Genomic DNA, 20,609 nt, shown 5'->3' with positions numbered 1-20,609 from the left:
GGATTACAAAAATAGAAATGTTAGGAAGCACATTTGAATAATAATGGGACCTCCTTGTATTTTTCTTATCGTCATGTGAGGAGGTAAAGGTGCTCAGTTGTTCTATACCTTCTTCAATGACGGTGTGTTCCTCAGATTTGTTTGCCTGCTCCTCCACAAAACGACTTTCTTCTGTTCTGTATGCAGGACAGGACACAACATGAGTGCATTTAGGGCTCTCAAATGATTACATTTTTAAATCAGGTTAATCATGGTTTTCAAATGAATTAATCATGATTAATCAACATTTGCAACTATATATATTAACTATATAACTATATATATTTGTATGTATTAACAGCTCCAGATGAACTGAAAATGTAACTCAAGCTAATGGATAGCACACGTCTGAAAATCTATTTACCTAACACTCGTTTCTTTAATAGTAGCAGAACATTACGTGTTATTATGAGCAATGAGGAGTTGCGTTCAAAGACACCATGTCGTTGAAGTTGAATTCACGTTTTTCGTGTATTTTCTAGGTTTTCCGGGCATACTTAAATGCAGCTCTTTGTACCTCCACACAAAGTGAGTGACAACAATATCCACTTATCGTTTTTCTTTGTATTCCTGTTTATTTGGACCACACATACACGCTTATGAAAGAAATGTAATCTTCGGAGTGTCTCGCTGTTGTCTAATGACAATGATGAAGCGTCGTTCCCAGGATGAACGGACTAGAGACGTGTTTGTGAGTTGCAGATACATACATTGCCACATCACTCATGAACAATGCACACAATTTAGCAGAAAGGAAGAAAAAGGAAGTCGTACTCGAAGTCAGGCTTGTGGCATGTGGATGTGTTAATTACGCAAAAAAAAAAATGGAACGTAATTAATGAAATAAATTAATTACCGCCGTTAACAGCCTATTTTTGACAGCCCTTGTTTTTTAAACATACATTCCGGTGTGTAATTAGCGTATTTACTCATTTTTTAATAGAAAAAAGCTTCTATAACTTGAAACTTTAATCAAAATGACTTTACTATCAGAAAATGTTATCATTTTGCCCTTTTTTTTTTAAACGTAAAGCTTTTTGGTAAAAAAAATAATTGTATTGTACATTTTTTTTTCCACCGAAAACACATATCATTCACCTCAAAGTCGATAATCACTTATAAATACCTGGTAATTACAGGTCAAATGTACCCCATACATGTACCACTGTTAAAAAGGCCAAGCTGTGTGTCAAAAATAGACATTTTTATGCACGTATCAGTTACTCAATCACTTGATTGGAATAGCAAGGATCTAGCGTAGTGTAAGAGACTGATAAATAGAATGCTTGGGAGTATTTTTTTTTTTAAATGCTGTATTTTAGAAACTTTGAAGACATTTTAGTATCACAAGAGCACACAAGAGTTTTTGTCTGTAATGACACATAATTGCAATGATATCATGATGTGCTCAAATTGTACTCTTCCAGAATTAAATACATTTACATGTTTTTTTAAATAAAAAAAACAAGTTGCAATTCACACGACAAAGGTTAGAGCGTGTGCACATTAACTTTCCCTGCGTTCAGGTGGTATTCAGCAGATGTCACCTCAAGCTTGAGATACTTACATGACAACAGTTGCTGGGCTAGTTTTACGTTGGACGTCAGGCTGGATCAATTAAAAAACAGTCTTTGTTTACGTCACGTTTATACGCAATACTCACTTAATCCTTCAGCGTTCGTCAAGCTCTTGGTCTGTGGAAAAAAGCCTCTGAGCAGCCGACCACGATTGAAACACTAGGATTTCCACGAGTTATTTGAAAAAACAAGCACAGCGTTCCATTTTATGCCCGCCTTTCTTTTTTCCCTTGCGTGTCAGGATGTGACACAGCAGCAGGTTACCGAGGGAACCGTGGGGAAGGCGATGATGCAAAGGGGAGGGAGTGAGGGAAGGCAGGCTGTTGCTGATGGAAGCCGCGGTTGCTAGGGCACCGTGCCTGTGATGCTGATACAGCGTGTGCCGAGGTCACATAACAGGAAGCCACAGGTCAGTGTGATTACTTCTGATCAGGTCAAGGCAGAGGGGCTAAGCCAAAACAATTAAGTTTTTTCTTTTCCCTTTCATCCCAGACTATTTATTGCTGTTTGTATGTCAATATGATGATGACCTCCTTATTTAAGTGTGACGATCAATGATATTTTGTGTGGAAAGTACAATAAAACTATTATTATGTGATGTTATACGCGTTTTAATTTACCGTAATTTCCGGTCTATGAGCCGCACCCACTAAATTTAGAGAGAAAAACAGATTTGTACATATATAAGCCGCACCGGACCGCATACCGCACATGTCCACATCATAAAATGGCATATTGTGGCGCATTCGACAGGTAGCTCTTTATTAGGAAGGAAGTTAGAAGGGAACTCACGACGAGCTTGTCAAGCCATTGGAAATCACAGGAGGTCATTACCCTCATTAACAGTGTCATCGAAGAAAGAACGCTAAAATCATCACAGCCCTTAGCAGCTAAGGGCTCTACAATGACTTTCATAACTTACTCTCTGTCATCATGATCATGATGATTGACTTCTCTGTCGTCTTGTAAAGCTGCCAGTCTGCCAGAAGTGAAGACAGCGCCACATCACTCATGAACAATGCACACAGCCGGCAGAAAGGAAGAAAAAGGAAGTCTTACTCGAAGTCAGGCTCCTCCAGCAGCTCTTGGCTCCCCACGGACAGCCTGACTGACTGGCTCTCATTGGCCAGCTGTCGAATGGCCATCTCAGCCGTCTGTCTCGCCACTTCCTCCGCCATGCGGGTCATCTCCATGCGCTCCTGCAGCAGACTAAACAAAGGATTGGTGGCTAAGTGTCAGCGGGGAATCATCTGTTTGCTGTCGCTGGGTTGGGATTCAATTCTGCAGCCAATTCAATCAGTCACTCAAGCCATCTTACATTTACGGAGCAAAATGAAAAGGCCTTAACTATAATGATTCGCGGACCCCCACGTACTCACAATTCAGCATTGGTGGATTTTTGATCAAAACATTAATTTTTATATGTAGGAAAACCCACCACGTTGTGTTTATAATCGCCATAATTAGGCCGTTTATCGATAGAAAACACAATCTTCTTATGCAGTGTATCAGCTTGATATTTACACCCTTATTCACACATCACAAACCAACAGGAGCCTATCAGCCATCAAAAATCAAAATCGGTGTTAGTGTAACGGGGGCCAGCCAGTGTGGTTGCGCAAGTGTACATTGGTAAACCTCACTGACTTGGCCTTAAGAGCTCCGCTGAACGTTGGGTTGACAGCCCGGGCTTTTGGCCGAACCGTCAGCGCTCTCGGGAGCCCCGACACGGGCAGTGTGAAGCAGGCGGGTTACACTTACATACTAATATACATGCCAAACAATATCATTTATACTGTAACCCGCAAGGCATGCTCGGAGCCCACATGCACACTTCCCCAACAGGAAGTTACCCAGCATACCTTGCGGGTTATGGATAAGTGTAAAATAGCATAGCATCCATGTACAGTCGTCCCTCGCAATATCACGGTTCAATTATCGCTCCCTCGCTAAATCCCTGTTTTGTGGTAGACTATTGTCTATTATTAGTCAAAACATGGTGAAATATAAGCGATATGTAGGATGCTGGTCAGTAGGTGGCAGTAATGACACCAAACATTGATTAGACATTACCTTACATTACATTACCTAAACACTGCATGAAGTCAGCCATGGCATGTCCAACATGATAAGAGTGGAAAAAAAGGTTCTCCCCCCACTCCGTGTGGAAGTGGTATGTTTTTGGCTTCTTAAGTTTAGAAGAATTCAATTTGAGGTTAACTGGTTAGCTCAATAGCTTACTAGCTAGCAGCTGTCTCAAGTCCCTGCAGCATAAGAGCTGCTCAATGTGATGTAAACAATGAATAACAGGAGTGTAACTATAGGCATGTTATTTCATGTCTACAGGGCTTTAATAATGTGAAAAAACGTATTTATATACAGGTTTTCTATGCTCTAACTATGAAAATATTCCATTTATTAACATTTAATCCTATATTGCGGAAAATAATTTATCGCGGTCAGGTCTGGAACCAATTAACCACTATAAACGAGGGACATCATCATTGATATCATTATTCCATTATTCATTATGGTGTGTTCCATATGTGTTACTTGTGTTATTTTTGTTTGCACCGTGAGCGAGGGAGGCTGTTACATTTTTGCCATTTGCGTTTGGTCTAGTGTAGTTTAACGCAGGTGTCACCCGTATCATTTAAATTTTCTGGATGTGGTCCTCTCTGTGAAAGTATTTTTTTTAAATAGACATTTTCATGGTCGCTTGCGGTCCCGGAACGTGACCCCCGCGAAAAGGGAATCTACTGTATCCCGAAAAAGGGGCTGAGTGAGATCTCTGGGTGAGTTCAGCCCTGATGGCCTCTCTGACCCTTACCGTTCCTCCATGGTGGCTAAAGCCACATCCTCAGCCTCCTTCTTGATGTTTTCAATGAATGGTGTCCAACGCCCTGTCTGAGTCTCAGCGTCCTCCTGAAGTATTTTAGTCAAAGTCGGTTGAGACGGTTCCGGTTCTTGGTTTGTCTCAGCACACTTGTGGAGGTGCAAGGAGGTGGTGCGCTGGCCCTCATTGTCTGAATCCACGTCTTCCAACACCATGTCAGGGTTGAGTTTGGTTGATGCTAAGAGAGGATGGCAATGGTCATTTTGCATGGAAGGAGAAATGTGAACGTTGAGCATTTTTGGAACGTGAAGGAATGGGCTTCACATGGGATATGTCAAGATCACATGGAAGAAAACTCAGACGTCGTCTCACCCAAGTCACTCTTTATTCCTCCCAGCATCTTTCCATCACAGCTTGTTAACATTCATGTTTCAATTTAGGAATGAAATGATCTGTCATACCCCGTGAAGCAACAAAAAACACATCCTCAGGCCACATTTCACAGTTCAAGGCCATAGACATGGATAAAGTAGATCAAAACAGGCCTTCTTCAGCACGCAATATTGCTCGTTATTTCATTCAACCGTAAATACCTTAGCTTCGTTTGCTTTGAACAAAATTGAGATATTTATTGCACCAAAATCAATACAAATATAAATAAACCATCTCTCTAAATGCAAGAATACACAACTTAAATAAAAATATACTTTTTTTAAAACACTATAATACATATGCATAGCTGCCATTGATCAAATTTCATCAGATTTTTTGTGAGTCCAGTGGAAAATGATGTTTTTTTTAATGCTGTATTTACATAAATAGCAAGTAAATGACAAACCATACGCGATACAGTGACTTATAGGCAGTAATGTATCGTGTATGGTGTCTTGGACAAAAGTAAAATTGTTTTGGCTAAAGACGAACAAAATAGCACAGGACCAAAATGTAATACAGTAATCCCTCGTTTATCGCGGTTAACTGGTTCCAGTTAAGTGAAATTCAGCAAAGTAGAATTCACTTATTTATAAATGTAATATTTTTGTTTTTAGAGCACAGAAAACCCAGGTTTTAACATTATTAGAGGCCTCTAGACATGAAATAGCACCCCATAGTCATCTTTACACTCATATGACCCTGTATAGGAGACATAATAAGAGAATAAGCCATTTAAGACATTAATAAGACTCAATCTTGTGTGTGTTGCTATTAATATGTTCCCTCAGGGAGCTGAGTGGCGGGCGGACAGGAAGTGACGTCTGGGGTTCAGAGTTGAGTTTTAGCTTGGTGTAGGTTACGCCTTAACAGTAGCCCGGGTTATTATTAGGGATTTTTATGAGGCATCATTGTGCCTGTTGTAAGTAAGAAAAGCCTGTTGTTTCGGCAAGCAAGTCTGGTGATTGTGTGTTTTACCCAACATTACAGTAACATTACTGACACCTAGTGACCAGTGTAGAATACTACATATCATCACCACGTCTTTGAATGCGTCTTCTAAATGCCCTTTATTTGTATTTTAGGTCAGTCAGGCATTTATTATTCTTGAAAATGATTAATTTAGAAAAAAAATCAGTGAAATTTGCTAAAATATGCATATTTTGGGGGTAATAATAGGCCTTATTGAATCACAAAACAGCATGATCTATTAATTATTATATTTTGGAAAAACTGATTGCGTGAAGCCGCGAAATTCAAAGTGGCGAGGGATTACTGTATTGTAATATACAACCAAAGGCTGTTCACATGTTTTATACATTCATCCTGAAGCGTATCGAGTACAATAAGGTGAGTTGAATGTTCCTGTTTCATTTTTCAGCTGCCTGTGTATGGTGAAGCTGCAGCACTGCCAAATAGCTCAACAATAAGTCATTAATGAATTTCTGTGCGAACGGGAGCGTCCCCCAGTCGTCTCCTCCTGCTGTTCAAGGGGCTCGCAGCGCCTTCCCCCCTGAAACAGAAGGAGAAGAGGTACTGAGTTAGGCTCCGAACGTCCTTACTGTGGAAAAAAAAAAAGCAAAAAACATGACGACTCCTGTCTATTTGGCTGAAGTGAACTGTGAAGTGTGGCATTGGAAAACATAAAAAGAAGATGACGATAGTCTTTTACTGAGAAAAACATCACTAGTAGAACCTAAAACGTACCTTTCTTTAGAACCTCAGCAGCAGCCTGAACACACATCATGCCAGCATCCATGTGAAGAGAAAGAAAGGCAAGGATGAGAGGAGATGCATGATGGAAAGTCCTCACAAAGCTTACCTCAACGTCGTTTGGTTGGGGAAGAACAGGCTGAGGAATCTTCAAGCCAATTCCTGACATGAACCAGCCAACACTGAGGAGAGAAACACACATCATCAACAGTTTGTGCTATCATTCTATACCACATGGATGAAGACTATATTCATCCTTTCATTCCATCCTTAATGTGCAACGTAGTACGCAAAAGAAAATATGCTGAACCTAAAGGAGAATATAAAGGAAATCAAAGTAAAAAAAAAAAAAAAAAAACAGGAGAAAGCAAAAGGACCTAAAAGGGAATACAAAGAAAAAATAATAACATCGAAGAGCCAAAATGTGCAAGTGAAGGATTTAAAGGAGAAAAAGTAGGCCATAAAGGTGAAAATGAAGGACATAAATAATAAAAACAAGGATGTAAGGCTGATAATTAAGGAATTAAAAGGAGAAAACAAAACACTTTGGGGGGGAAAAGAAGAACAGAAAGGAAAAAAAAGGGAGGATGTCAACATAGAAATTAAGGACAAAGAGGGATGAGAAAAAGAGTGGTGTAAAGGAGGTAATTAAAAGATGTAAAAACGAAAATCAAGGTTGTCCAGAAGAAAATTTAAGAAGAAAAGTACAGTAATTCCTCATTTATTGCGGTTATTTGGTTCCAGACACGACTGTCCTTATTCATAAATGCAATATTTTCATAGTTAGAGCATAGAAAACCCATTTATGGCCTTTAAAATCCATTTTTTGACATTATTAGAGCCCACTAGACATGAAATAACACCCCTATAGTCACCTTTACACTCATATTACCCAATATAGTAGAAATAACATGAAAAAATAAAACATCCATCCATCCATCCATTTTCTACAGCGCTTGTCCTCACTAGAGTCACAGGTATGCTGGAGCCTATCCCAGCTGAGTTTGGGCGAGAGGAGGGGTACACCCTGGACTGGTCGCCAGCCAATGGCAGGGCACATATAGACAAACAACCATTCACGCTCACATTCATACCTATGAACAATTTAGACTCGCCAATTAACCTAACATACCTGGGAGGAAGCTGGACTACCAGGAGAACAGCACCAGGAGAACATGCAAACTCCACACAGGTTTTTCAGATCTCACGACTTTGTGGCCAACATGCTAACCACTAGGCCACCGTGCGACCAAACATTTAAGACATAAGTTAAGACTTGTGCTTGTGTGTGTTGCTGTAAATGTGTTCAGGTCCTAGGGGAGCTGAGTGGGGGCAGACAGGAAGTGAGCTGAATTTTAGCTCGACGTGGGGGATTATAGTGCCTGTTGTGAGAATCTTCAAACCTGCAATAAAAGCCCGTTTGTTGTTCCGGCGATCAAGTCTGGTGCTTGTGTGTCTCACCCAACATTATAGTAACATTTACTGACACCTAGTGACCAGTTTAGAAAACTACATATCACAGCATCTCTGACTGCGTCTTCTCAATGCCTTATATTTGTATTTTAGTTCATACAGCCATTTTTATGATTAATTTAGTCAAAAAAATAAATACAGTGAGATTAAATATGCATATATATTTTTTGGTTAATAATAGCACGATTTGTTAATTAACATTTTTTTTTTTTACGTGTTTGAGTGAAGCCCCAAAATTTGAAGAGCAAAGTGGTGAGGGATGACTGTACAGGGGAAAAAGAGGGGTGTAAAGGAGATAATTAAAGGTGTAAAGGAGAAAATGAATGAGTTAAACCTACGCTGAGGACTTGCTATCAGTGTCCAGTGAGATTCCACTGAGAGATTCTGGTGGTGGAGAAAGAACTGTGGTATAAATGACATTTAAAAACAGTTTAGTGAACAAATAGAATCTAAATTGTCATGCGCAAAGCCTTTTAAATGTGAACCTTCCCACCAAGGAATGTAAAGTATGTACTTTTGTCCAGAGAGGAGCGGGAAGACTTTTTGGGTTTTGAGTCAATGGACACGGCACCAGCAGGCAGGAAAACGGGCTGAGGAATCTTCTGCTTTATCCATGTCACCACACTCCAACACAAAAAAAACACCAGTAAAATAAAAACTACGGCTGACACGAAGATGCTGTGAAGGTGGAAGGTGAACAGTAACTGATAGTGGGTGGCGCTCACTTTGGAGGGAAAGAAAGACCGTCCTCCTCGGACATCTCATCTTCTGACACCATCTCCACCACTGGGATGTGTGGGAGGGGATCGTAATCTGGACACACAAATTATAACAAATATAACATCAAACGTGCCTAATTATTTATAATCAACCATTAATTTGAATGACGACATCAAATTAAATATATATACATGTGTATATATATATATATATATATATATATATATATATATATATATATATATATATACGTATATATATGTGTGTATATATATATATATATATATATATATATACGTATATATATATATATATATATATATATATACACACACACACACACACATATACACACACGCACACACACACAGCGGGGAAATTCACTTGTTACAGCAGCAAGCAAGATACGCAAGTAAAGAATACAGTGTAAAGAATACATATTGACGACTGTGTGTGTATAAATATTAAAGATGCACAAGATATTTTTTCAAACTGATACCGATGACGTTCCAAAAAGGAGCGCTTGATTTGCTCACCCGCACACAATCTCGCCTCATTGGAGGAATTATTGGTTATATGAGCTACCGGATTCATTGGTAGAATGTCATAATTCCCTCATATCGATCTGATAATTATTGTGCACCGCTAATATATATATATATATATATATATATATATATATATATATATATATATATATATATATATATATATATATATATATATATACACAATATATATATATATATATATATATATATATATATATATATATATATATATTACAATTTTATTTTTCCATCAATCGACTGCAATCTGTAAAGATTGATAGAGGAAACATACCTGGCATTGTAGCAACATCATACACCTGTAACGACAAAGAAAAACACTAAATGTGAAAAATGTTATTTTAATTTTAATATCAGTTGAAAAATATTCTACGACTTAATAATGTAGCATAGTTTCAGTGTCGGTGAATGAGCCTCTGGTGTTGTATTAGCACTAGCATCTATGCAAATGTTTGGGTTATTTGTAGCTCGTGTACAAACTTTCCCCACACAAAAATGACCAAATGATGCTATTTAAAGGCATAATGTAATAACACAAATAAACCTTGTTAGTGGAGAGGGAGTTAATAAGAAAGTCTTTACTGTTGATTCACAGTCATGCTAGTGGCTTTTTGAGGACTATCATAGTGTTTAGCACAACGGTTATGATGCTTTCGAGGTCATTATGTAAACGTGACCGCTCGCTTTGAATTCATTTCCTGTGTTGACATAACAAGGGGTGACCACACGTAAAATGTCACCTCTGTGTGCTCTTCATTTCCATTGTCTGTCTCTCGGTACTTGTCGTCGGGCTGAGGCAGCACCTTGGTCAGACCCTGAGTCACCCAGCCCATCACTCCCGACCTGGGACACAAACAGCAATCACCTTTCAACAAATATCCACTAAAAGTGCATTTACGTGATGAAACCTTACCTTTCACCGTCACCCCCCGACTGATGGAGAGAAAAAGACAACAAAATGATGAACAGGCACAGAAGGCTTTATCAGCAAGACACAAGAAAGTCTTGGTATACTATAGTCTCTTAGAGGCTATACCAGGGGTGGCCCACCGCTGTTTTGTTAGTGGCTTGTGGCACATTCTAACAATATAATTTAAGAAGAAAACAAAAAAAAAAAAAGAGGCAAAAATGGAAAAAAACAACAGTAATTTTGCAAGAATAAAGTCAAAATGTTAAGAAAAAAAAGTTGTAATCTAACAAGAAAAAGTCATAATTTCATGAGAAAAAGGTAATATTATGAGGAAAAATAATGTAATTTTAGTAGCTTAAAGCTGAAATATTGATGGGTTGAAGATGGGTTCTTTTAAAGTTGTAATATCATGAAAAACAAAACCACAAATAAAATGGTAATTCTTGGAAAATAGGGGAGAAGTGAAGAAAAGCTACGTTGTAGCTGTACGATACAACCCGGACAGAGCGTGTGATTAAAGTTTATGAAGAGTTAATAGGCCTGCTTAATTCTACACCACCCACAGAACACTACCTCTTTTAGAAGAGTCTAACCACCACCACCATTTGTCCTTTTTTTCAATATCTCTTCCTCCAACTCCACCACAACGACGTATGCTCGACCACTCCTCTTCAAAGGTAAATAACATTTATCATTACGTATTATTATATCATTTTTAATATTGTTTTTTTCATTAATTATCCTGGTTTAATATTACTACTGCATCCAAACTCATATTTACATACATACACATATACTGTATATGTATACACGTACATGTAGTACCCATATCATTGGTAATATTACCTTTTCCCCTACTTAAGAACAATTCGACTTAAGAACGGTCGTCTAGAACCAATTTTGTCCGTAAGTTGGGGACCTAGTGTATGCTGAATCGGGAATGTGCAGACATTCACAGGCTTGAAATTTACAGTCAAAAACAGCATTTTTATGGCGGCATTTCAACATTTGCACAATGTTGGTGCAGTTTGCTTATTTATTTATTCATGTCATGTTGTTGAAAAGTTGTCCAGTTTGCATGCGATGTACAGTTTTTAATGATTTCCAGCAAAATTGTCACGGGAGCACATTTTTCTTCAGTTTGATGAAGCTGAGAGGCCAATTGAGCTCTGCTAAATGTATTCTTTCATGGACGAGCGGAGGGTCTGAAAGCCTCACCCTGCTGTCCAGGTGAGGGGAGCCGGCGGGCTGAGGCAGGGCGCTCGCAAAGCCATTGGACAGCCAACCTAAAACTCCAGTCTGGGATTGACTGTGAAGAGAACGAAGCTTCAGTGCACACATTCACACAGCACACGCTCACACAACACATCAAGCCCTGGCCCACCGCGTTTTTGTTACTAAAAAATGCCCGCTTAAGTATATTTGAAACATCTACCTGTCATCTGAAACATCTTCTGTGTTTTTTGGTGGAGGACACTTGGCTGCAAAAGACAATTCAGATCAGAATAGCAGAAGAGAAAAGTCGATATATCCTTTGGTGTAATAATCCTCACCCTCTTTGATTTTGCTTTTTGGGGGATCCTGCTACATGAAAAACAAAGGAAGTAGTGTTTAACATCAGAATGAAATCCACAAAACATCCAGTGTGTGTGTGTGTACACCTTAGCAGGTTTTTTGATGTCTTCCTCTTTCTGGGGACCCTCAGGGGGTTGGGGGACCACTTTCACCACCCAGTTGAACATCCTGTCCAAACACACAGCCCTTTGTCAAGCATTGCAAATAAAGCTAATGATAATGATGACAGAGAGCTCTTCACAGCAGCGAAGTGCATGATTTTAATCCCAGAAGTCATGTAAATGTGAGGAGACTACAGTGCACAATGAAGCTAGCTGCTTCAATAAGAGCTTCCATCATTTAAACCAGGCGTGCAAAACTCAGCATGGGGGCCAGATCTGGCACGCCACATCATTTTATGTGGCCCGTGAAAGCCTGGAAATAATGTTTGTCAATAATGCACTTCACCTTTTTCCGTCTAAATGTATTTCTTCTTTTATTTTGACAGAAATATTGTACTGCACGCAGCTCTCCTGAACTTTAATATTATTATAATACAGTAGTACCTCGCATGACGTAAACCTCCTTTTACGTAAATTCCACTGAACGTAAGGAATTTATGTAAAGTTTTTGCATCGTATTATGGAAGAAATTCCACATAACGTAAGGCGTCTTTTTTTTCCAATCAACTTTAAAAAACAAAACAAAAACACATAAAATAAATCACACAGAAATCGAGATTAAAGAAATAAAAACGTAACAGAAAAGTGATACATAAATAAATTTTAAAAAATGAAAAAATAAAGATAATAATAATGATAATTAAAGTAAGTTACACCAGGGGACATGAGCAATGAAAATTAAATTGAATTAAGGATATTGAAGCGGGAGCACAGATTTATAGTCTTGATAGCTTTTTTGTTATTAGCAGAGGATATTGATTTGAAGCACAGCTTCTGTTCTTTCATGAAAACATAAAAAAGTGGTTTCACTTTGGCAAATTTAAAGTCGGTGCACGTTTTTTTTTTTTAAGTCGGTGAAAGTTCAGACTAAGAGTACTGTACATTTGGTGACGCCTTTCAGTTTTATTCATTTACAGTCATCTTATTTATTACCTTATTTTATATTGGAATGTTACTCTACTATGTTTATGCTAACGTTTTCTTATATTTTCCCACCATATTTGGTGGACTTTGATTATTTTGAAGGGCCAAAGGGGTGAGTTTGGGAAGATCTTGGAACGGATTAGGCTATTTACATGTATTTCACGCTTCGTATAACATGAAAAACCCTATAACATAAAGGTTCTTGGAACGGATTATTTACGTTGTAGGGGCGTCTACTGTATATGATTATAATATATATATCATGCAACAATATAGCATGTTTTGTTATCAAAAATAAATCCTTGAATATCAGTTTGTCACCTTGACTTCTCGTTTCAAAGCAAGTTATTCCTCAATTTGTTCGCAAAAATATCATCATCAAATGCATGGGCAATTGTGTGATAATATCATGAGGTGATTATACCTGTCTATTCATATTTGGGACGTCCCGATCCAATCGTCAGGATCAAGAATGGCTGCCGATCCGCTGTATTTTGAAGATCGGATAATATCGGATAAGATCGGACCGTTCCAGTTGCCGTATAACATCCGTAACTACGGGCCACACTCCAACATGGTAGGTGCGGTAATGCGCCTCAAAGCTGGTTGCCACTCGACTCACGCCACCCCCAAGAAGAAGAAAACACAACACCACCATGCAGACATGTCCGCGGTGTACCGTGGTGAAGTTAGTTTCACGTTGGACGTCGGATATTCGGCACCGTAGCTGCGATGGTAGTTCCCCCTCACTGTGCCCGGACTGCTGTGTCATGGTGCGGGGAGCTCGCACGGGAAGTGCCGCTGTAACCGCTGGTTGTTTATACTTGGGTCCATCAATAAATTACTATTAAATTGAAGAGAGTTTGTAAAAAAAAAAAGGTCATATATTCTTAATTACAACACAAATTGATCTATAACCATGTCAAATGATTAGTCCTACCCTAAAAGTATTTTGCACGCCCATATTTCCAATTTTATCTTGATGGACTTTTATTGGCCCTTTTATTGGATTAGGGACCTGATTCACAGAGGTTTGTTCCAAAAGCCAAACAATATTGTCGGCCATGCTGTGTAATAAAAAAGTACATTCAGCAATACTTTGGTTGCATTATTTTTAATGCTTTGAACAGCTATTTTCATAAACATATTCAATTCCACAAATTCATGTTTGGAACAAAAGCTTATTATTAAAAAAATAAAATAAATAAAAAAAAGATCGGTACCAGATCGGCTCGACAAGACTTAAAAAAGAATCGGATCAGAAGCCAAAAGAATGTGGATCGGGACATCCCTAATTCATATATATTGACAGTTATAAGTGGCCCTCTGACGACAGCCAGAACTGCGATGTGGGCCTCAATGGACACGAGTTTGACACCCTTGATTTAAACCGGGGGTCAGCAACCTTTAGCATCAAAACAGCCATTTTGCCTCCTCTTCCAGTAAAAACAATACGGAGCTGCAAAACATTACACACCTTATACATTTGTCATAGTTGTCATCTTTTTTTAAACGTTACCTGTTACAACAACAAAATTCATCAAATAAAAGTGCAGCGTGACTTATCTTCCCAAAATCGACTAGTGACAAATGTAGAGACTTATATTTGGAGACGTAAAAGTGAAACCCTGTATTGTTCCGCGGTTGCTGCCGAGAGGTCCACCCCGCCTCACAGCAGTCACAAGCGGTCAATGTGCAGTCAGCTATATCAGATATTTCACATTTTTTCAAAAATGCCTAAATTCCCCTACTTCAGTGTTAAAAAAAACAAAAAAAAAACTCAGCTCGGCGAAGGGAGCCACAACAAGGAGGCTGAAGAGCAGCATGCTGCTCCGGAGGCACAGGTTGATGACCCCTGATTTAAACCAACCCACGTAAATATGCAACAAGTTATACTGTATGTATTTTAAGAAAGATTTGCCTTGTAGGTGACATATCGTATTATTGGTATATATGTTTTTTTTCTTCTTACATTCCACTTTTTTTTGCAATTCGTCTTTAATTTCACAAATATTTCAACTTTTTTTCCCCTCATATTTTATTTCTGTCATATTTTCTTCTCGTAATAGTATATAATTTTTCCCAACCTAATTTTTTCAATAATTGCAACTTAATTCTGTTATATAATATTGTATATATAATATACTGCTTCAAAAATATATATATTTTTTGGAATGTTTTAGCTCGATTTTCCTAATTTGATATTCTTTATATTATATTATTATTTATATTATTTAATATCCAAAAGGATATTATGACATGATGTTTGTTTTTTTTGCCGTCAAGGTTAACCACAGGGAGTTAATCCCATGAATGGTTTCAGCTTAGTTTTTGCGCCGGATGCCCTTCTAGACACAACCCTGGCCGGGAATCAAACCCAACCCTCAGCTATAAGGCAGAAGCTTGCACCATTACACCACCAGGGACCCCATCATATATTGTTTATTCTCATAATATTATAACTTCTCACCCATCGAACGTTCCAAAAATGGCAAGTTTATTCTTGTTCCTCATAATATTGCGCCTTATAAAAAAAAATTACGTCTTTTTTCTTAAATATTTCAACTTTATGCATCTATAATTGAAATTTTTTCCTCATAGTGTTATGACTTTGCTCTCATAAATAAAATTAAATATTCCCTTTATATTACAACTTTTTAACAAAAATTATGACTTTATTCTCGCAAAATAAGTGCTCTTTTTTTCCTGTTATTTTTCAAATATTTCAACATTCTTACTTTTTCTATCTTAATATTATGACGTTATTCATGTAATATTAGAATGTTTTCCCGTATGCACAATATCAGAAACTGTCATCATTTTGAGTGATGTGGAGAAATGGGAAAATGTCAATAATGTATGGCTTGTGTTCTTATGTGTGTTTGTAAAGCTAACATACATTAAAGACAGTTTTTCCCAAATTAACGTTCCAGAAATTACAACTTTGTTCATTGTTTCTTGTTTCTCATTAGTATTACAACTAAAAAACAAACATATTTTTCTTTCATATTTCAGCCTTATGCTTCTAAAATTGCATTTTTCCCCCCTCATAGCATTACGACTTTGTTCTCATCAATTTACTGCTATTTTTTTTTCCAAATTCTGCTTTCGTCTTTTATTTTAAAAATATTTAATCTTTTATCTTGTAATTTTTTTAATTTTTTTTCTTAAAATGATGACTTTATTCCCATAATATTTTGACTTTGTCGTAATGTAACTTTTTCCTGACCTATCTTTCCAAAAAATGCAACTTTATTCTTGCTTTTGTTTGATTCTCATAATATTCCAACTTTTAAAGTACAGCAGTAGATCCCCACCTGTGGGACATTCAAACCTCCTTCTTTTCTCTGCTTTAAATTGCAAATGCGGTTATAGTTTTTTTGATGGTAACTTAAATAGAAAGTGGTTGGATGGCACTACCTGCGGGCTGCACTTGTGCTGAGTATTATCTGTTACTGTTTGTCAGCCTGTTAGGATAATCTGCATCAGGGCAGCACTGAGGCTGCAAGATGCCTCCCACACACGCACACACGCACACGCACACGCACACGCACACTGATGTGCACTTCTAGGGCAAGGGGAAGGCAAAGTCATTCTAAGCATGTCACCACCCTACTTGCTCTTTGCGGCTCATTTTTACTGCATTGCTGTTTCAATTTGGTAAAGAATGTTTAAAATGCTATTTTCTATTTGTTAGCCTTTTACAGTATATGGCAAAGGAACCTGACGTGCTAACTCGCTGACATCCATGTCATTTATATCAGCCAATTAGTCAAGAAAGGTAACGCTAATAAATGAAGAGCAATGAAAAAAATGGAGGATTGCTTTCTATATACAGTAAATATAATATTTGTTATCATCCAGTCAACTGTCAATGCAATGAATGTTCTGTCATTAATAATAAGAAAAGCAATGAAAAAAAATTATGCACAATACAGAAACTACCGCAGCATCAGGTTGGTGGTGGAGAAATATTATCAAGCAAACATATGTTCAGGACAGTTTCTATGAATATTCATGTGGTTTTGCATGTTTTTACAGAAGCCACATCTCCGGGGAATGAAAATAATCCCAACATCAGCACTACAAACAAAGCAAAAAAATTTTTTGCCCTACCTGAGGGTCTACAGGTGTCCCTGCATGCCGCTGCCGTCGATCAGATCCACAGTGCGATGCAAGTCTGCAGAGATTTTCCACAGCGACCGCCTGCTCCTAACTGGATTAGGCAGCAGCACCTGAAGGTTAAGGCCTCAATCCTGGACTTGGTGCCAGATTGAGGATGAGTAAAGTGATGACCAGGATGTAACACTGTTGCTTCTTCCAGCAGGCAAGGTAGCAGTTAGCAGCTGCGAGCCTTTATAGGCCACTTGGAATACTACTGTACTGTGTAGCAATTACTGCACGATTGTGTAAATAAACTTTTTTTGTTTGTTTGTTTGTTTTAAATAAGCTCAAGTCAGTTTTGAGTTGGATTCCTTTATGTTTCTCCACAGTTGGTCTCTTCCTGATTGCTATTATTTGCACAAAAGGGCTGACTGTAGCTCATGGCTAAAAGCCCTGCGTCACCTGCTGGGGATAAAACTGTAATGAGGATGGGATGAGTTCAAAGGGGACAGAGCAGCCCAAAGAGACCCAAAATGAATCAGTCAACACACGTCCATTATCGTCTAAATAGCCGGCAACACAAGGGAGCAGCAAGATCATAGTGTCTTGCCTTCAGTCATGTGGCGGTAGCATCATGGTCTGGTGCTGCATGAGTGCTGCCGGCCACCGGGGAGCTGCGGTTCAACAAGGGAAATTCCAAAGTGCTCCTCTTTGACAACATGTAGGGAGATTGCCTCAGAATATTGTTACATGTTATTATTATTTCAGTCTGTTGGCTCAGTGCATTTTCAGTCTAGGAGCGTCTCATAGAAAGCCTTCTTGACGCACACACACACTCACATAGCACAATAAGAGTCGCGCAAGTTACATATGACTGATGTAAAAATACCGAGACGTAATAGATGCATTGTTCTCACTCACACAAGCTCAACGCTCATTTCTACACATACTTAACTTTCACTTCCTGAAGGGACATGGCAACTGTAGCTGCTCTGTAGTAGATAGTACTGGAGCTACAGTACGTGGTGGGCGTGGACACCCTGGTCACCCCACTGGCCATCTAGACATGCCCCCCCATGTGAGTAATGGTCTCACCTTGGCCACCCCAATGAAAAATCTCTGGCTCCGCCCCTGGTAGTGGACGCTGTGTACTTTCATTCTGGGCTCTTCATCCATCTTCCATGTCGATGTAGAGTCCAGTGCTGGAACCAAATATATTGCTCTTATTTTGAAAACAATTTGAAAACCATTTCAAAATGGTGTGGTCATTGACTAATTCTCCGATAACAACGCGGTCCAAAGGACCAGGAAGAAAGGAGGAAAGGAGCCATGGCCTTTACAAAATGAACTCAGGGAAATGCCCATTGATCATTTTGCCTGCCTCAATATATTGCCATGTGCTGTTTTCCTCATCTCTCGCTTCCAAACAGGCAGGAAGAGGGTCCACTCTATGCCTTGGTTTCTGCACCTTGTTGCGTTTGTTCCTTAGAACAACAGCATGAACACTTTTTGGACAACCAGCACTTTGGACAACCCTGTTCTATACAGTTGTTGCAGGAAGAGTTTGGGGAAGACCATGTGAACAAATTAAGGACATGAAGGCATGCCTGGCTGAGTTTGGTGTGGATGAACTTGACAGCCCTGACATTAAAGATAGCTTGTGACATGACGTACGTGTGTGTGTGTGTTGGATAGAAAAACATCCATCATGTCCAGTAGGTCACCTTCTAAAGCTTGCAGTGCTCGGGCACAGCGAGCAGAGAGATGTTGGGCAGGCGGCGGACGTTCAGATCCCATTATGAGCTCAGCAGGGGATAAGCTGGTGAGAACACGTCTGGAAGATGGCACCACCACACTGGCCTCAATCCCAACATCTGGATAAGACGGGGACACACAGACGCACAGACGTGAGTACGCATTATTCAAGAAAACTTTCGTGCATCAGGAGTGTGATGTCTTTTCCCACAGGAGACAGCAAGGGGAGAAAAACAGGAAGTGGTTGAGAAAGCTGGTAAAGCTGCTGTGGCTGATCTGTGTGACACGAGATAATCCTAATTAACGCTGACATGCAGCAAGGTGTGCTCACTCTCACAATAAACAATCACACAAGCGTGTACCGCAAACAATCGCACACTCATATTTCCCCAAGCGGCCATGAACACAAGAGAACAAGCTAAAGGTGACGTTTATATGCTAATCTCGAGTCACACATTTGCCATTCGGTATTTACAGCCCAGCAAATCTGATGAGTTTTTTTTGTTTTTGCTTTGTTTTTCTTAAAAAAATAGGCCACAGAAAACACATCTCATTCACCGTAAAGCCATTCTATCATGGTTTTATCAAAAATATATTAATTAATAAATCATGCTCTCTCATGGCTGAATGTGGCCTCTAATGTGGCCATAAAATTGGCTAAATGAGTTAAAATACAAGTGCAGTATAAGGCATTCAGAAGACGCATTCAAAGATGCTGTGATTATATGTAGTGTTTTACACTGGTCACTAGGTGTCAGTAAGGTTACCGTAATGTTCGGTGAGACACAAGCACCAGACTTGATTGCCACAACAACAGGCAAGTTTGAAATATCTCAATAATATCTCAATAATCCATAACACTGGATACTGTTACAGCTGTAACCCACGCCGGGCTAAAACTCAACTCTGAAACTCCAACATCACTTCCTGTTTGTCCCACACTCAGCTATCCAAGTAGCACAACACATTTACAGCAACACACACGAGCACAGGTCTTATTCATGTCTTAAATGGCTTATTTTCTCTTATAATGCCTACTATATTGGGTAATATGAGTGGAAAGGTGGATATAGGGGTGTTATTTCATATCTAGAGGGTTCTCATAATGTTAAAAGCCATATTTAGAAGGTCGTAAGCAGGTTTTCTATGCTCTAAACTACAAAAATCTTCATTTTTTTTTTTTTCAATTTGTAAATAAGTAATCCTACTTTGCGGACCTTGGGTCTGGAACCAATTGACCGATCAGTGTTGGTGATAGTACAGGTAAAATGCACCGCATACATGTGCTACTGTTAAAAAAAGCCCACAATGTCTTTATGCTTCACTTCTGATGTTTTTTCATGAAGCGCTGAGATTTCACATTTTGTTCACTGGTCCTTGAATGCACCATAGCTGTGTTTTTGCCTTGATACGCAAAATGATCAAATCATTCATTAGTGGTGAGTACCTGTATAGTTCATACTTTTAACGTGTTTAGTAAGCGTGTGAGGCACATTTAGGGTTTAAACCTGGTTTGTGTCGCGCCTCTTCTCTTACAGATGTTGAGGCAAAATCGGAGAACGTCAACGTCAAGCTAGCAGGAGGTTCTGGAGGGTCAAAAACAGACATTTTTATAGGCATATCAATAACTTGCGGTTTTTCGCCATGCGCTGGTGGATCGTAGCCCCGCGAAAACCAGGGATCTACTGTATTAATATCAACAGTGTCGCATTAGCATCGAATCAATACTTGCGTGATTGATGTTTTTCAGTTCTATTATTTGTATTATTGTATTGATAGATGTTAGTATTTATATTTTTATATTTTGCTCAAACAACTGTA

The 20,609-nt window shown here is 38.8% G+C and overlaps 1 protein-coding gene across 10 annotated transcripts in view; it reads right to left on the bottom strand.

Annotated features, from left to right (window-relative positions):
• The window catches only part of LOC129181084 (cyclic nucleotide-gated cation channel beta-3-like), a 41,855-nt gene extending 24,379 nt beyond the window's left edge, over positions 1 to 17,476 (bottom strand). The window contains exons 1-17 of one of the 10 annotated variants that reach the window (XR_008570360.1): positions 17,046 to 17,470; positions 11,931 to 12,012; positions 11,823 to 11,853; positions 11,705 to 11,750; positions 11,488 to 11,578; positions 10,273 to 10,292; positions 10,100 to 10,202; positions 9,634 to 9,658; positions 8,796 to 8,883; positions 8,585 to 8,697; positions 8,409 to 8,472; positions 6,707 to 6,779; positions 6,592 to 6,616; positions 4,447 to 4,690; positions 2,676 to 2,825; positions 2,539 to 2,595; positions 109 to 176 (exon numbers count right to left, since the gene is read on the bottom strand). Coding sequence is in view for 9 of the 10 variants with exons in the window: in XM_054775770.1 (XP_054631745.1) it covers positions 109 to 176; positions 2,539 to 2,595; positions 2,676 to 2,825; positions 4,447 to 4,690; positions 6,592 to 6,616; positions 6,707 to 6,779; positions 8,409 to 8,472; positions 8,585 to 8,697; positions 8,796 to 8,883; positions 9,634 to 9,658; positions 10,100 to 10,202; positions 10,273 to 10,292; positions 11,488 to 11,578; positions 11,705 to 11,750; positions 11,823 to 11,853; positions 11,931 to 12,011 (1,279 nt within the window). In the remaining variant the exon portion in view is untranslated. Of the gene's footprint in view, positions 1 to 108; positions 177 to 2,538; positions 2,596 to 2,675; positions 2,826 to 4,446; positions 4,691 to 6,591; positions 6,617 to 6,706; positions 6,780 to 8,408; positions 8,473 to 8,584; positions 8,698 to 8,795; positions 8,884 to 9,633; positions 9,659 to 10,099; positions 10,203 to 10,272; positions 10,293 to 11,487; positions 11,579 to 11,704; positions 11,751 to 11,822; positions 11,854 to 11,930; positions 12,013 to 17,045 lie in introns of all 10 variants that reach the window. The other 9 variants (XM_054775772.1, XM_054775771.1, XM_054775770.1 and 6 more) reach the window with 9 other exon arrangements.
• Positions 17,477 to 20,609: the final 3,133 nt, after the last annotated feature.

The sequence above is a fragment of the Dunckerocampus dactyliophorus genome, chromosome 5 (assembly GCF_027744805.1).
Source record: "Dunckerocampus dactyliophorus isolate RoL2022-P2 chromosome 5, RoL_Ddac_1.1, whole genome shotgun sequence".
NCBI classification, from domain to species: Eukaryota; Metazoa; Chordata; class Actinopteri; order Syngnathiformes; family Syngnathidae; genus Dunckerocampus; species Dunckerocampus dactyliophorus.
This window is presented reverse-complemented; position numbering and strand designations above follow the sequence as displayed.